We start from the raw sequence: 17,321 nt of genomic DNA, 5'->3' as shown, positions 1-17,321 counted from the left end.
CACACCAAAAAAAAAAAAAAAAAAGAAAGAAAGAACTATGTCCTTAAGGTAAAAACTGTACTGAATTTAAAGAATCTTGATGCCTCCTGGTATGTGAGATGAATTCATTTATTATTTACGCCTGGTGAGGTTCCAGTTTCTGTTACTCAGAGGTCAAACATATTTATAAAGATGTAGAAGTCACTCTTAGAATGGTTAAGTTAAATACTCACTTCATTTTGATTTCAAATATATTCTGAAACTTTGTACTAATCAACATGATGTAGCCAAGAAATGTACTTTCCCTAACAGTATAAATTATCTCTCAAAGTAAAAAAATGTAGCTGAGCCAACAATGATTATACCCAGTAGTGTACTCAGGATTTAGCAGTAAATCAATCCCTGAGAATAGACACAGGCCATCCTCTCATAGAACTTACAACTAGGAAAAATGAAACAGTATAATAGAAGTGTCAACAGCAGGCACAAAGATGAGAAGGGAGAGTGGGATGCAATCTAGGTATGAAGAGCAGCTTGGTATAGATTGGGTAGGGGTAAGAATTGGAGGAAGACACAGAACAGGGGAAAAATAAAACGGTGAAAGGGCAAAAAACTGAAGAATTAACATGTAAAACCTTAGAAGCCACATTAGGACCTTATCCTATGAATAAAGTAAACAAAGGATTTGAACCAGGAGAGTAAGCCATGAGGTTTGCATTGTATTAATATAAAATCTGGCCGGGGGCAATGGCGCATGCCTGTAATCCCAGCACTTTGGGAGGCCGAGGCGGGCGGATCACGAGGTCAGGAGATCAAGACCATCCTGGCTAACACAGTGAAATCCTGTCTCTTCACTAAAAATACAAAAAATTAACCAGGCGTGATGGCACGCACTTGTAGTCCAAGCTACTCAGGAGGCTGATACAGGAGAATCGCTTGAACCCGGGAGACGGAGGTTGCAGTGAGCCAAGTTCATGCCACCCACTGCACTCCAGCCTGGGCGACAGAGCGAGACTCTGTCACAAAAAAAAAAGAAAAAAGAAAAAAAAAAAGATCATACCGGCTGCAGTATGAAGGAAGGAGTAAAGGGAAAGAGACCGGGAGACCCATTTGAGTAGGTTTACATATTAACATCGATGAAGCTAAACTCAGTACTGACAATGGGAATACTGGGAATATCACTCAGGTGACCATATGTCTTCACACATATTTTTATTTATTGGGTTTGAAAAGAAGTAAAATTGCTAAGTCAAAAAGTATATGAACATTTTAAGGTTTTTGATAAAACTATCAAACTGCCCTAAATATACACTGTAGCAATTTATTCTCTTACTAAGGGTGGATGAGTGGCTACTTCTCTGCACCGTATCAATTATCAAATCTTTTTTTTTTTTTTTTTGAGACAGTGTCTCGCTTTGTCGCCCAGGCTGGAGTGCAGTGGCGCAATCTCGGCCCACTGCAAGCTGCGCCTCCCGGGTTCGCGCCCTTCTCCTGCCTCAGCCTCCAGGGTAGCTGGGACTACAGGTGCCCACCACCGTGCCAGGCTAATTTTTTGTATTTTTAAGTAGAGACGGGGTTTCACCGTGTTGGCGAGGAAGGTCTCGATCTCCTGACCTCATGATCCACCCGCCTCGGCCTCCCAAAGTGCTGGGATTACAGGCGTGAGCCACAGCGCCCAGTCAATAGCTGTCTTTTAAAGATTTGATAAATGAGGTCTCTACTAAAATGAGGTCTCTACTTTAGTAGAGAAACCCCATCTCTACTAAAAATACAAAAAATTAGCCGGGCACAGTGGGGGGTGCCTGTAGTCCCAGCTACTCGGGAGGTTGAGGCAGGAGAATGGCGTGAGCCCGGGAGGCGGAGCTTACAGTGGGCCGAGATCGCCCCATTGCACTCCAACCTGGGCGACAGGGCAAGACCCCGTCTCAACATAAATAAATAAATAAATAAGACAACTATTAACAGTACAGTCAGTAGCTTCTTCATATATAATATAGGAGAGTCTTGCAGGTAGAGACAGTTATGGTGGTAGAGGCCCAGGGAATTATCTTAAAGATCCTCATAGCAAGTTTTTACTTAAGTGTCTATTTGGAAAGGTGATAAGAGGATCCTTCCAAGCTACCCTGACACAAACCTAATACCTGGTAGAGGTGCAATAAATGATTAGTAAATGAATAAATGAAACAAATAAACACCATCTGCGGGAACTGATTTTGAATTTTACTCCATACTACCTCCAGCTGCCTGCTCACTAGTAAAAGAAATAAGCACTTAAAAGAAATAAGCACTTGCTTTCATTTTATAGCTGCTAAGTCTATGACCCATTTTCAAAAAAAAAAAAAAACACCAATCTCTTTCTTGTAGGTTTGTTTAGAAGGAAAAATAGGGGCAGCAGTGAGGACCATGTCTCATTCTTCTCTTTATCACTGACCTCAGCACAATGCCTGATACGAACAAGCCCTCAGTGAACGCCACTTTGAATGAAAGGAGCTAATTCTAATCCCTACTTTTGCCCTGTAAATTTGGACAGGATATTTCATCTCTCTCAATATCAGTTTTTTCATATAAAGAAAGATTGGGGAAAAAATAGCTTATAGAAGGGTGTGTTGCTTCAGAATGAATGCCCATGAGGTATTTTGCAAAATCTAAAGCAATGGTCCCAAACCTGGGTGTGTAGGGGAATCATCTGGGAGATTTCCATTTTGAAAATACACATTTTGGCTGGGCATGGTGGCTTATATCTGTAATCCCAGCACTATGGGAGGTCAAAGATGGAGGATCATTTGAGCCCAGGAATTTGAGACCATGCTGAAAAACATGGCAAAACTCTGTCTCTACAAAAAATACAAAAATTAGCTGGGTGTGGTGGCTCATGCCTATAGTCTCTGCTATTCAGGAGGCTGAGGTGGGAGGATCACTTGAGCCCGGGGGGTCAGGACTGCAGTGAGCTGTGATTGCACCACTGCGCTTCAGCCTGGGCAATAGAGTGAGACCGTCTTAAGAGAGAGAGAGAGAGAAAGAATATACACATTTCTTGGCTCCCCCTACTGAATCAGAATCTGTGTGTAGGAAGCTGGGGATCTATTTTTAACAAGCTCATCAAATAATTCTTACACAGCTGGGTACTGGTTTGGCATTCGGAATCCTATGATCTCAAGTACTACTAAAGGGAAGGGATGCAAGATTGGAAACCAGACTCTGGCCAATCAGAAGAAGCAACTCAACAAACAGGTAATTCAAAAAAGCAAGTAACTTGGTTGTTAAGACTTGATCTGGGCCCGGCGCGGTGGCTCATGCCTGCAATCCCAGAACTTTGGGAAGCCAAGACTGGCAGATCTTCTGAGGTCAGGAGTTCGAGCCCAGCCTGGCCAACATAGTGAAACCCATCTCTACTAAAAAATACAAAAATTAGCCGGGCGTGATGGTGCATGCCTGTAATCCCAGCCACCAGGGAGGCTGAGGCAGGAGAATTGCCTGAACCCAGGAGGTAGAGGTTGCAGTGAGCTGAGACTGTGCCACTGCACTCCAGCCTGGGCAACAGGGCAAGACTCCACCTCCAAAAAAAGAAGACTTGATCTGTTTTTTCTCTTGGGACTTAGGGAAAGCTAAATTTTCATTTGTTTTTAAAACGTGGTTTTATTCAATTATTTTCTCTGTATTAGCCCTGGAGGTACATAGCTGCTCATAAGGGTCAGAGATGTCCACCTCTGCTGCAAGACCAAAGTGAAACAGATCCTAAAGAAAATTTATCCCCTATAGAGTTTATTTTTGGGGTGATGAAAATGTTCTTGGAACTAGATAGTCATGATGACTGCACAATCTTATGATCATACTAAAAACCAATAAAGTATACACTTCAAATGGATGAATTTTATGGTATGTAAACTGTACCTTAATTTTTAAGAATCTGTCACATACCAGTTCTCTGCGCGGACATCTATGGAGTATTTCGGGATAGCAATACAGTAAAACTGAAAGACAATTGCACCTAACTGCATTAAGGCATGAAACTCTCTACCTGAAGGGTTCTAATCTTTCTTTTAATTCCAAGAAGCTCTATTACCACCACCCAACCTCTACCTCCCCCTCCCCAACAAAAGCATGAAAAGAGTAAAGCATGAGATCACCTGGAATTACTATCTCTAGAGTAATGGATAATTTTGCTCCGGAGGAGACATTTTTGGCTGTGAGAGTTGGGTGCTATTGTCATCTAGCTGGTTGAGGCAATGGGATGCTACTATTAAACGTAACACATAGTGCAGTGCCCATAGCAAAGAACTGTCCAGTGCAAAACGTCAAATAATTTTCTAGAGTCATGGTTCTCAAAATGTGGTCCCTACATCACCAACAATGGCATCACCTGGGAACCTATTAGAAATGCAGAATCTCAGGCCCAGCCCAGACCTACAAAACTAGCAACTCTGGGCATCCGTGCTTTAGCAAGCTTTCCAGATGATGCAGATCAACACTAAAGCATGAGAATCTCTGAAGTTAGCAAACATAAAGTTAAATATCAACGCAATCAAAACACAGAGGTAAAGTTACAAAGTCACCTACAGTTAGTATAGAACAAAACCAGGATTTGAACCCAGGCTGCCTAATGTCAGAATCTGTATGTACTCTTAGGCTATATTATCTTTTAAAGTACTTTAACTTTTGTACAGCAGTGACTTATTCTTCCATTAGAGGACAAAAGTTGTTGGCAGAATCGAGTTAGGCAGAGGAGGATGGAATGGGGGAGATACCACCATAATAATTATACCACCCCCAATTCTATACACTAGTATGCATTTTATAGGCTGCCAAATAAGTAATATGAAAACAATAAGAATATATTAATGTTGTTAGGTTACCCCAAAGTGTACTGAACCTATGTGATGACTTTTTTTTGGTCATAACTCGGTAACATCGAAGACTTTGTTTTTCAGTCTCTAAAACCTGGAAAAGTCCTATTTCTTCATTGAGATTCACGTACAGTTCAAGAAATTAGGCTTGACAGATGTAGTAGGCAGGGCAGATTTTGACTCAGAGGGTGGAGAGGAGACACAGTGGAAATTTTCAAGCATGTCCTGCTGAACTTGCTTGCATAAACTTTGATTTGGAATTTAAGCTTAAGATGTTTCCCCTTGGTAGGATGATACTTAACTGTAACTCTCTTTCAACAAAAATTTGGAACTATATGGTTCTTGGGCCAGTAGGCTGTCTGATAAAAGGGCAATTTATCCACCATGTGAGGCAATGAGACGTTCCATTGAGTTCTGTATAGGTGACAGAATCATCCCTTTAAGTGCTTGAGCTTTTATTACTTTAGCCATTTCTAGAGGAATAATTTCTAAAATGTACTATATACATCTGTCCAATCTCAAACTAAATGCTACGTAGTGAAAACAAACTTTTATCTGATACTCAGGAATATAATTATGATCTTCAAAAATTGAACATGGAGGCTCTAAAAGTACATAAGGCTGTCATCCCAAAGACGGAATCACTCAGCTCTTGGATCTTGTCTGTCTCTGACAGTTGTCTGCATTTTGCTGAGTGTCACAGTCACCTTCTAGCTTACTGTGTGAGAGCAAAACCCCCCACACAACCAAATTGACTAGAAGTTGACATAAAATCAAGAAAATTAATCTAAATGAGTCTTTGGAGTGTACATTTTTGCTTGCATTTGGTTTTAGAATTGTACTTAGCATTAATCTGGCTTACAGATAGGAGGGGTGATATTATACATTTAAATGTCATCAAACATTGCTCATTGAAACATTTATTCTGCTTTTTATAATGACAGCTAAAAGAAAACAAACCCAGCATTTAAACTCTATTTTGAAACGTGTTTTAAAGTGTTTCCAAATCTTAGAACTGTACATCTTCAAGAACACTGCCCTCCAGTTTTGTCACTGATAATCTCTAATCTTATCCAGAAATTTTCATTGATGAGTTTCCAGTGACATTTCAAAAAGACTATTCTACAATACCACACTCCCTGACCTCTCTACAGCTGATAATGTGGATTACCCGTTTTCTTGACATTTTAGGAGATTCTAAATAGATTCTCTCATGTTGTCAGGTTCTGTCAGTAGCCCTTCAAACTTCTAAGATTTTTCCTCTATATTTTTATCAGCATTTCTCACTTAAATAAACGCAATTACTACGTACCATATTTTGTGGATGCCATTCAAATACAGACGGTCCCCAGCTTAGGATGGTTTAACTTGAGACTTTTCAACTTTACAATGACGCAAGAGATACACATTCAGTAGAAACCATACTCTGAGTACCCATACAGCCATTATATTTTTCATTTTCAGTACAATGCTTAATAAAGTGCATCAGATATTCAACACTTTATTATAAAATACGTTTTGTGGTAGATATTTTGCCCAACTGTAGGCTAAGGTAAGTGTTCTGAGCACGTTTAAGGTAGGCCAGTCTAAGCTATGGTGTTTGGACGGTTAGGCGTATGAAATGCATTTTCAACTTACAGTATTTTCAACTTATGATGGGTTTACCGGGATGTAACCCCATCGCAAGTTAAGGAGCCTCTGTACACCTCTTTATTTCCATGTCTTTCCCCCCTCCCAGATTTTAAACAACGTAGCCCTACTTAGATTCAATTAGCTTCATCTTTGCCTTCTTGCTTCTTTTTCTAGCATAAAGGGAAGCACTACTTGCACACTCAAAAACTTAAATCTTAAGTTTCTCAGCATTCTGTTTACAGATGTACAGATTCTGCCAAATCTATTCCTTCCACAATATCAAAGAATTTAGTAATTCTTTCCTCTCTCTCTCCCCTGCCTAGTCAAACCTCGGCCACATTATGCAACTTACCAGTTTTCCTCTCTTCTGAAATACAGCAGTGAAAGCCATCTCCTTGCCTGGAGGCAGAACTCATCAGAAGTGTAAGCTGCATGCTAACTACATACTGCTGCTAAAGATGTGAAATCCCCGAAATGGTCTGATATGCAACTGGCTACGCAAGCTCTACCAAGTCTATGTTTCAAGGACAGAAATTGATTCGTGACGTAGCCAAATTATAAAAACCTCAGACTATTTTTACTAATTTTTTTAACAACCAACGTAAGGCAATACTTCTCCAGTCTTTCCAGCAAAGTGCCTTGCACAGGATCGTGACGTCTACACTCCAAGGATCCTGACTCGTAACCCAAGACACCGCTAAACAGAATTTCTCTCACATCCGTATTTTACCTTTAAAAGTAATACAAATGCTGTAGTCGCCTCCATAAACACATCCGTAAACATTTAATTAACATTCTCAGCAATGAGTGAAACGGAGGCTCCCGAAGGCAGCGCGAGGTCCGCCCCGGCTCTGCGCATCCCTCTCCCTCCGCGGCCGACGCCGCGGCAAGAACGACTAGAACCCGGGCGTCGGTTCCCCGGCCGCGTCCTGAAGACCCGGCTTCAGGAAGGAGCGGCCGCTGACGTGAGAGGTGAGTGTGTATTTACTTCAAAGTGTGAGAAATCTAAAACCGTTTAAGAATTCAAAATCAGAATCCCACACGCTGTCCCCCAAGGCCTTCGAGTTCCATTGTTGACGCCCAGACACCTCCAGAGTCCTTTAAACGTCTGCCCGACGCCTCTGACAGGCGTCTGCCCCTCGCGCACTCCCATCCCCAGCGGCGCCTCGCATCGGAAACTGGGTCCCCGGGCGCCTCCCGCATTCTCCCCACGCTCCCTCACAGGTGCTATCAGTTCCCGGGCCGGGGCCGGGCCCGTCCTCCGCGAACGCTGCAACAAAGGCGAGGAGCCGCGGCGGGTCCCGGGCGCGGGGCAGTCAGGCTCGGCCGCCCCCGGAGCTCGGCGCAGCCCCAGCTGCGAGGAGCCGCGCGGATCCCAGAGTCGCCCGCCGCGTCCCCAGCCCAGCCCTGGCCGGGGTCCGCCCGGAGTAGCGACGCCTCAGGCCCGGCAAGTTTCTCTCGGACCCTGGGCCAAGCCTCCTCGCCCCGCCCGCCCCGGGCCCCGGATGTGACGGAACCTTCGCCCGCAGCGCTCGCCCCCCGGGCCGCGCGTGGAGGGTCCCGGTAGGTGGGGGGGGAGGGGGTCTTCCCGCCAGCCCGCGGCCCCCACATACCCAAGTGAGGAGGCTCTCGCACAGCTCCGCCCGCTCCAGCGACTCTACGCTGAACATCTTCCCCGCCGCGGCCGGGCAGCGCCTCCCGCCTGGCCAGACACCGCCGCCGCTCGGTGGGGGGATCCGGGGGCCTGCGCAGCTGACTCGGCCTCAGGCCCGCCTGCTCCTCGGATTCGGCCGCTGACTCTCACCCAGCGCTGGCAGCGGCTCCGCACCGTCACCCCCGGCGCCCCTTTTCAATCGGGACCGCGCGCCAACCGCGCGCTGCGGCTCACGCCCGCCAGCCCGTCCCGCCCGGCGTATCCCCAGCGCCGCCGCCTGGCTGGAGCCAGGCCGGTGCTGCTGCGCTCAAGCCCCGGCCGACCGCGCCGCCGCCGCCGCCGCCGCCGCCGCCGCTTCTGCTTACGCCACCAGCTCGCTGCGTGTCGAGGCGCGCGCCTTGCCACAGCTACGCGCCCGCCCTGGAGAGCTGCGGCGAAGGTCTTTCCTCCCGCCGGTCAGTCGCGCCCTCATAGGCTCAGCAGTGCGCGTGCGCCCGCACCCGCACTCCAAATTAGAAAGGGGACGTGTACTGGGTTGCCCGGGAGGGGTGGCGGGAGCGGTCCCGGAAATAATCTGTCCTCTGTCACCGGGAACTGGCGAGGTAGTTCCTTCGCGGTGGAGAGGTACGTCCGGCGCGCGGCGGCCACGCCCACCCTATCGGGGCCAGCGGAGCCGCGGACGGCGGGGCCTGGCCTTCTTGGGGTCGCTCTGGCCGCCGAGGCTCTGCGGGTCGGCGGGAATCGCCGCCTCCTCCCCCCCCCCCCCCCCCCCCTCCTCTGGAAGCCCCAGAATCGCTCCGCGGCTGTCCGGAGTCGCCGGCGACAGTGGAGGGGCCGAAGCGGAGAGCGGCTGTAGTGGGCTTGGCCGGCGGCGAGGACACCGCCGCTCCCTCTAGGGTCGCTCGGAACGCGACCCTGAGAACTCTCCTTAATGCAGGAGGGGTGTGCGCCCGTTCGCCAATCCGTAAGGACCCCGGCCGACCCCGGGCCTGCGTTTCTCAGCGTTCGGAGTTGGCTTCGCTTAATGGCGAGGCGGATCGTTCTGGAGCTCCCGCCTCTTTAGAGGCACGATTTCTCTGCAGGGCTGCCGATAAATTTTTAACAGATATAGCATACGCAAAAAAGTGCATACGACATACACGTTTAAAGAAGAATTAATAAAACACCCAGATAAAAACGAAAAGGGTATTGCCGGCACCCCAGGAGTTTCTCACCCATACCCTGTGCTCCTTTCGGAGCCTGATTCTCTCAGCCTGATTAGTGTGATCTTTTCCTTACAGTTTTATCATCTGTGTGTGCATGCAATCTCGTTTTCCTTTGCCTGTTTTCGAACTTTTGCGGGTAGATCACAGTGTGTTGTTTTGTGGTTTTCAATCAGTATTAAATTGGTGTACCGTGTATCTATAGGTAATTTTCATTGTTGCCTAGTATTCCAGTGCGAATAGAACAGTGAATCCATTCTACTCTGGGTGGGCGTTTTGTTCAGACTGATGTTACTCAGAACATGGCTGTAAACATTCTGGTGTACCTGGAACCTAGTGCAAATGTGTTGGAATTTCCAGGACATGCGCCTTGGAGTCCTTAGAGAATTGTCGATGCAAACAGAGAGTATGCATAACTACCAGCCAATGCCGAGTTTTTATTTGGAGTGCGACAAAGCTAACTTCCCAGGGCACACTTTCGCTTTGCTTTGTAGTTCCTGGAACCCCTTTCCCCCACTTTTTTTTCCATTGAGAGTAGGTTTTCTCATTGAGCACTCAAAACTACCAAGACAAGGCCGGGCGCGGTGGCTCAAGCCTGTAATCCCAGCACTTTGGGAGGCCGAGACGGGCGTTTCACGGGGTTAGCCAGGATCGAGTCTCGATCCTCGCTGACCTCGTGATCCGCCCGTCTCTACTAAAAAATACAAAAAAAAACTAGCCAGGCGAGGTGGCAGGCGCCTGTAGTCCCAGCTACTCAGGAGGCTGAGGCAGGAGAATGGCGTAAACCCGGGAGGCGGAGCTTGCAGTGAGCTGAGATCCGGCCACTGCACTCCAGTCTGGGCGACAGAGGGAGACTCTATCTCAAAAAAAAAAAAAAAAAAAAACTACCAAGACGGCATTGATTGGGGTTTTGTTGGTGGTGGTGGTGGTGGTGGTGGTTTTTGAGAAAGGATCTTGTTCTGGTGTACAGTGGCGCAATCTTGGTTCACTGCAACCTGTCTCCTGGGCTCAAGTGATCTTCGTACCTCAGCCTCCCAAGTAGCTGGGACCACAGGTTCAGGCCACGATGCTCAGCTAATTTTCTTATTTTCTGTAGAGAGGGGGTCTCACTATGTTGCCCAGGCTGGTCTCAAACTCCTGGGCTCCAATGATCCGCCCGCCTTGGCCTCCCAAAAGTGCTGGGATCACAAGTGTGAGCCACCGAGCCTGAGCCAGCATTGAGTTTTTAAGGATGCCTTACAGAGTACCACTTGATAGTTGACCCCTGATCCTTTAGCATTTTGTAAGTGTAAAAAAAAAAAAAAAAAAAAACTTACCTGAAGTATTCTCAATGGTCTTTTTTTCAAGCGTTCTTCCCTACACCAAGGGCAGAGAAACCTTTAGAAATTACACATATGTGGCCGGGCGCGGTGGCTCGCCACTGTAATCCTAGCACTTTGGGAGGCCAAGGCAGCGGATCACGAGATCAAGAGATCCTGGCCAACATGGTGAAACCCTGTCTCTACTAAAAATACAAAAATTAGCTGGGCGTGGTGGCGGGCTTCTGTAGTCCCAGCTACTTGGGAGGCTGAGGCAGGAGAATCACTTGAACGTGGGAGGCTGAGGTTGCAGTGAGCCGAGATCGCGCCGCTGCACTCCATCCAGAGGATAGAGCAAGACTCTGTCTCAAGAGGAAAAAAAAAAAGTTACACATGTGTATCTCGCCTGTCTTTGGTTCCTGAGTTGGTGCCTCTGGATATTTGTCAAACTAGAGTTCCTACATTCCTTATCAGGTTATTTCTATCGAATTTCTAGCACTTTTAAGTGACCTATAATCTTGTAGGCAAACAAATGAAGTCAGTGAGTATATGTCACATTGACTTACGCCGGACTCACATGCAGCTTGTCTTTAGATGGGCAGACAAGATGCTGGCCCTACTGGAGTGGCTGTGGCTGTGCTGTCCTGAGCACCCTTCCTCCAGTGGCCTGGGTTTTCAAGGCTTTGACACAATTGACCTAAAGCCTCCTTTTTCAAGCGTGGCTGCATATCCACAGTGCTTTTGTGCATGATGTTGTGTTGTTCTGGAGGTTTCATTTTGTAATTCCAGTTATCTTTGATGAAAGAAATTAGTAAAAACGTTTGGATGTGAGTAATTGCAGAAGCCATGTGGCTGTCAAGTTTCTACATGAGCCTTAGGGTAAAAAGGCACTGAGATTCTCTCCTTTGTTCCAGGAAGTCCTGGAATTTCCTATTTTTCTCTTATTTTCTCTATGTGGTTTATTTTTTTCCTTCCCTGAAAGCTTTCGAAATGCCTGAGGAGAGGTGAGTTGAACTTGTCTTGGCTGTCTCTTACTCCGGTTAGTTGGAGGCTAGTTCTCACCCACAGCTGCTTATCGGATTAAAGAGGGCATGTCCTGTGTGACAGTGCTCCAGATTGCATCCTGTCTTCCCAGGGAACACATACTTAGAACTGTGATTAAAGAGAGTTTGAGATGCTATGTGGAGCAGCTCTGGGGCAGGCATGGCTAGTTTTTATCGTAGTTCTGCTGAGCCCTTGGCAGTTGTTAATAATATTGACCAAAACACTGTAGCTTCCATTTACTGAGAGCCTATATGATGTGCCAAGCAGTATTCTAAATGCCTTACCTTCATTATCTCATTGTAAACTTCACAAGGCAAGGTACTTCCCCCCATACCGCCTGCCCCCAAAAAGAGTGGCAGTTTGATATGGTTCAACCTAATGCCTTTTACATATGAGAAAGCTGCGACAGAGACTTTATGTAAGTCCAGGGCTGTCTGACTCTGGAACTTGTGCTGCTTTGCTGTCTGAAGATACTGCTCAATAAGATGTAGCCAGCTGAGCAATAGCAAAGCCAGTTTCTTTGCAAACTTCTATCAGTTATACTGCAGAGTTTCCAAGATGGATGGGGTTCAGTTTTTGTGAATCTTAAACAGTTGAAAACCGAGTATTAGTAACTCTTCTTTTCATATTTCATAGGATACCATGAAATAGATTACATTGCATGTTTTATGCATTTAATAACGTTTTTGGGTTTAATGTAAATAACATTTAGTGGCCACTACAACATGTAAGACCCTGCTCACTACTAACAGGAATAAGATACGATTCCTGACTGAAAGGAGTTCATTATTTAAAAATGTATTTTTAATTTTTACGAATGTATAATAGTTTTACATATTTATGGGGTACCTGTGATATTTTCATACAAATATATACAATGTGTAATGATCAAATCTGGGCAGTTTTTTGAGACAGGGTCTTGCTCTGTCACCCAGGCTGGAGTGCAGTGGTGTGATCTTGGCTCACTGCAACCTCTGCCTTCCAGGTTCAAGCAATTCTCGTTCCTAAGCCTCCCGAGTAGCTGGGATTACAGGCATGTGCCACCACATCTGGCTAATTTTTGTATTTTTAGTAAAGATGGGGCTTCACCAAGTTGGCCAGGCTGGTCTCAAACTCCTGGCTTCAAGTGATCCACCCACCTTGGCATCCCAAAATGCTGTGATTACAGGCATGAGCCACTGCACTGGCCTGAATGTCCAAATAATGTGAAAAAATAAAATAAATAAATCCAGTAAGATGTTACTTTATATGCTTGGAACTAAGTGCTTAACATTCTGTGATGAAGCAATTGAGCACAGTATCTACATATTCTAAAACTAAACTATAGTCACTTGTAGATTCTGTAAATATTTGGCACCAATAAACATTTTTGGCTGGGCGTGCTACTTCACGCCTGTAATCCTAGCACTTTGTGAGACCTAGCTGGGCAAATTCCTTGACCCCAGGAGTTCGAGACCAGCTTGGGCAAGATAGTGAAATTCGTCTCTACAAAAAATAAAAAAATTTTAGCTGAGCTTAGTGGCGCACGCCTATAGTCACAGTAGGAAGATTGATTGAGCCTGGGAGGTCGAGGCTGCAGTGAGCCAAGGGTGCGCCACTGCACTCCAGCCTAGGTGACAGAACAAGACCCTGTCTCAAGAAATAAATTTTAAAAATTAATTTATAAACATTAATTTGAGCAATATCTTTTTCAAAAAGGAAGTTCATGGTGTAGTGAGAGTGTTTAGCAGTTGACATGCCAGTCATGCCACTTAGGTCAGTGTAGGTGCCTCCGGAGTAGGCACCGTCAGGAAACTGAGCAACTGGGTGGTAGATGAGAATGGTCACTGACCGGACATTGAAGCTCTATTTGCATATCAAGAGAGGAAGCAAGTATTGGCTTTATTTTTCTTGTTAAAGTAATTCATACTTGAAAGAATTGAAACTGAAACTGTGTCCTAGGGAGGGTGTTGGTCTGACTTTGCCAGTCCAGCTGCTCACTGATAACCACTCTAATGTTAGCTTTGATCTGGCCTTTTCTCTATTCTGAAACTCTGAATCAGAGAAATTTAGCAGTAGAAGGAAGTAAAGAAATAAAGTCACAGTTGTTAAGCTAAAATAATTTCAAAGGTCAAAATTGAGTTTAAAGAGAGTTTAAGTGTAAAGGTTGAGGACAGGCCACCTGGGAAAGGACAGATTTAAAAGCATGGAAGTCAGTGCTCTTAGGTATAGACATTTGGGATTGTTTATATAGACAAAATTCTATATTTAACAGAATTTTAATATCTTAATGTAAGGCTTAATGTACAGTTATAATGATCTGATTAGTCAAGGTGTCTTTTTTAGGGGAGAAAGAGTGTAACTGTCATGAGATCCCTGTTTGGGGCACCATCTGGTCTGAGTTCCATACAGGACAATAAAAGAGGCAGTTAATCTGTAATAAAGATCAGCAGTTAGGAGGAGGAGATCTGGTCTCTTTTAAAAAAAAGACTTAGTCTTTTCTTAGTTGTTTATAGAACAAGAACAATCAGGAAGAGTTAAGCTAAAAATCTAAGAAACAGAATTGTAAACCTGTTACGTGACCCAGATCATAGTCACATCTCTCTCAAGGCTTAAGGCGTTTTAGAGGTTCTAACAACTTTTAAATTTTATTTACTTTTACACAGTTGTTGTGACAGAATTGGAACTAAAATTCAGGGCTCTTCATGTCCAAGCAACAACTGCTTGGGCTTCAGTTTACAGCCTGTATGGTTGGACAGAATCAGCAGCACTGTTTAGTTCTGGATAATCACTGACTGAACAATAAAAGTTGGAGAACAGAAGTCCTCGATTTTGGAATTCATTTTCAGGACTGAGGTATATGTCATCTCCCCAAGTAGGAAATTTTGTTTCCTATTTCTCTTCTGGAGTTTTAAATCAGACCAGCCTCTTTCCAAACTGAAGTGATGGTACAATACCTCATTTTTAGGCACTAGCACCTACAGTTGCATTTTTACTTCAATTTTATGAGAAACTATGGCAGAAGTTGTGCTATAGAAGCCCCCAACAAGCAGGTCAAACGGTATTAGTAGATCTCCATTTGACAGCCTGGCTTTTGTTGGGATTTCCATGGGACAAGAAAATGTGGTGCCCTTCTCTTTTCCTCTCAACACTGCTGGGAATATCTGCTCTCAAATGATGCAAATGAAATAATATGGCCATGCAATACTTAAATATCCTGGATCTCTGAGCTCTTGGAAATGTACATGAAGCAATATTTTAAGAGTATAATCGCAGGCCAGGCACGGTGGCTCACACCTGTAATCCCAGCACTTTGGGAAGCTGAGGTGGGTGGATCACTAGGTCAGGAGATCGAGACCATCCTAGCTAACACGGTGAAACCCCGTCTCTTCTAAAAATAGAAAAAATTAGCCAGGCATAGTGGCCGGCGCCTGTGGTCCCAGCTACTCGGGAGGCTAAGGCAGGAGAACCCAGAAGGCGGAGCTTGCAGTGAGCTGAGATCGCGTCACTGCCCTCCAGCCTGGGCACAAAGCAAGACTCCATCTCAAAAAAAAAAAAAAAAAGCATAATTACATAGTAGTCAAATATAATATATATTATATGTATATGTTGTATAGTATAATTTATTTGCATTACCATTGATCGCACCTTGAAGGACATAGAAACAAATGTAATGCATTTTTTTAAGTACAAAATAATAAACTGCCTAAATGTATAGCATAGGAGAAAATGTGAGTAGGAATAATTACAGTGCATTTGTTTATAGACTTAACTTACAAAGCACTTTCACCTCTGTTAATTTTTTTTTTTTTTTTGAGATGGAGTCTCGCTCAGTCGCCCAGGCTGGAGTGCAGTGGCGCGATCTCCGCTCAGAGCAAGCTCCGCCTCCCGGGTTCACGCCATTCTCCTGCCTCAGCCTCTTGAGCAGCTGGGACTACAAGTGCCCGCCACCACACCCGGCTATTTCTTGTATTTTTAGTACAGACAGGGTTTCACCGTATTAGCCAGGATGGTCTCGATCTCCTGACCTCGTGATCCGCCCACCTGGGCCTCCCAAAGTGCTGGGATTTCAGGCGTGAGCCACCTCGCCCAGTCTGTTAATTTGTTTTAACCTTCACAGCTCTGTGGGATAATTAGAGGTTGGAAATCTTGACACGGGGGATAACATTTGGGTTATCTTTGAGCAGATGCAAGTAGTTCTCACTGCCCTTAGGACTTTTGAAACAGCTATAGCATCTCTAATTGTAAAAGAGGAAACCTGATGAAATAAAAATCTAAATTGACTCCATGGCCCACCTCTAGCTTATTTGAGGCTCTTCAGTTCAATTGGCAGCTCGTTTAACTGTTCTTTTGAATAAAAATACTGCAATTAGAGCTCTTTCTGTGAGTTTCTTGGTGTGCCCCTTCGTAATGGCTATTTGAAACCAGTCATTAAAAGTTCCATGTATCAGGCCATTACTCTGTGTAAAGCTGATGAAAGCTGCCTTTCATCTGTTTGCGTAGGTTTCTTCCAGGAGCGATAATTTTCTTACTAGCAGCCAGTTCAGATTATTTTCAAAGGTGTTGAGACGTCTATACTCAAAATACCTGACTAGTGATGATATTGAATAAAACTTATTTCAGCTCAGTAAGTTACATAAATGCAGAACTTTATTTTAATTATTCATATATATTTAATTGAATATTTCCTTAATTTCTCTTTAGGTGTATTATAAGACTTTGACACTTCCTGTTTTGTCTGAAAAAAATGTGAATTACCTGTGATATTTGGACTCCAGTGTGATTGGGCTATCTCCCCTCATACCTATAGAATTGGGTACTACCATTTTTCTCTAGTTTAGAGTATGGGAAGGAAAGTTTCTTATCCTCCCTTTTCTCTTTATAAGGAAATGCAGCATCAGAGTGATTCTATATTCCAAGCAGTTCAAAGAATTCTGAACCATAAGCTGAGCTTAGTTTCAGGTGGGCAAATAGTTTTTCAAGCACCAGAATTTTCATTATTTCAAGTAGTTTTAGTATAACTATAAATGTTCTATAGCCTAAATGTCTTTTACTTTTCAAATTACTAACACTGTAAGTATGGTAAGTCACTTTTATTTAAACAAATATCTGTTAGGTCCTATTATGTACAGGGTATATGCTAGAGAATATGAGAATGCTTACAGAAGACTATAATATATTTTCTTTCCTGTCAATACATGGGAAATGCCACAAGACATACACATGCTGTGAGGGGGAAGAGGGATCTGATCTATGTAGAGAATTTATTTGCTATTCAGGAATAAGAAAAGAGCAGTTGGACAAGAATGGCTTTTATTTATTTATTTATTGTTTTTGGCGGGGAGGGGGACAGGGTCTTGCTCTGTCTCCCAGGCTGGAGTGCAGTGGCGCTATCTGGGCCTCACTGCAACCTCCGCCTCCCAGGTTCAAGCGATTCTCCTGCCTTAGCGTCCAGAGTAGCTGAGATTACAGGTGCACATCATCCGGCTAAATTTTGTATTTTTAGTAGAGATGGGGTTTCACCATGTTGGCCAGGCTGGTCTCAAATTTCTGACCTCAAGTGATCCACCTGCCTTGGCCTCCCATAGTGGTGGGATTACAGGCGTGAGCCACTGCATCCGGTCCAAGAATGGATTTTTTTTAAAAGGGGTTAAGCTTGAAAAGGAAAAAACATTTTTAAAAACTACAT

General features: G+C 44.6%; 2 protein-coding genes across 11 annotated transcripts in view; one reads left to right on the top strand and one right to left on the bottom strand.

The window, feature by feature from the left end:
* HOOK3 (hook microtubule tethering protein 3) overlaps window positions 1–8,356 on the bottom strand; it is a 126,435-nt gene extending 118,079 nt beyond the window's left edge. For 2 of the 4 annotated variants that reach the window (XM_031669528.1, XM_031669531.1), the window contains exon 1: window positions 8,069–8,331. In XM_031669528.1, the coding sequence (XP_031525388.1) occupies window positions 8,069–8,125 (57 nt within the window). In that variant the 5' untranslated portion in view covers window positions 8,126–8,331. Of the gene's footprint in view, window positions 1–6,807; window positions 7,846–8,068 lie in introns of those variants that run through there. The other 2 variants (XM_031669529.1, XM_031669530.1) reach the window with 2 other exon arrangements.
* A 130-nt stretch (window positions 8,357–8,486) lies between these two features.
* Window positions 8,487–17,321, top strand: part of RNF170 (ring finger protein 170) — a 46,024-nt gene continuing 37,189 nt past the window's right edge. The window contains exons 1-3 of one of the 7 annotated variants that reach the window (XM_017961986.3): window positions 10,928–11,613; window positions 14,299–14,488; window positions 16,519–16,594. The gene's annotated coding sequence lies outside the window, so the exon portion shown is untranslated. The other 6 variants (XM_009212991.3, XM_017961985.2, XM_009212992.4 and 3 more) reach the window with 6 other exon arrangements.

Source organism: Papio anubis, chromosome 8, assembly GCF_008728515.1.
Source record: "Papio anubis isolate 15944 chromosome 8, Panubis1.0, whole genome shotgun sequence".
In the NCBI taxonomy this organism is placed as follows: Eukaryota; Metazoa; Chordata; class Mammalia; order Primates; family Cercopithecidae; genus Papio; species Papio anubis.
Note: the sequence above shows the minus strand (reverse complement) of the source record. Positions and strands in the feature narration are given on the sequence as shown.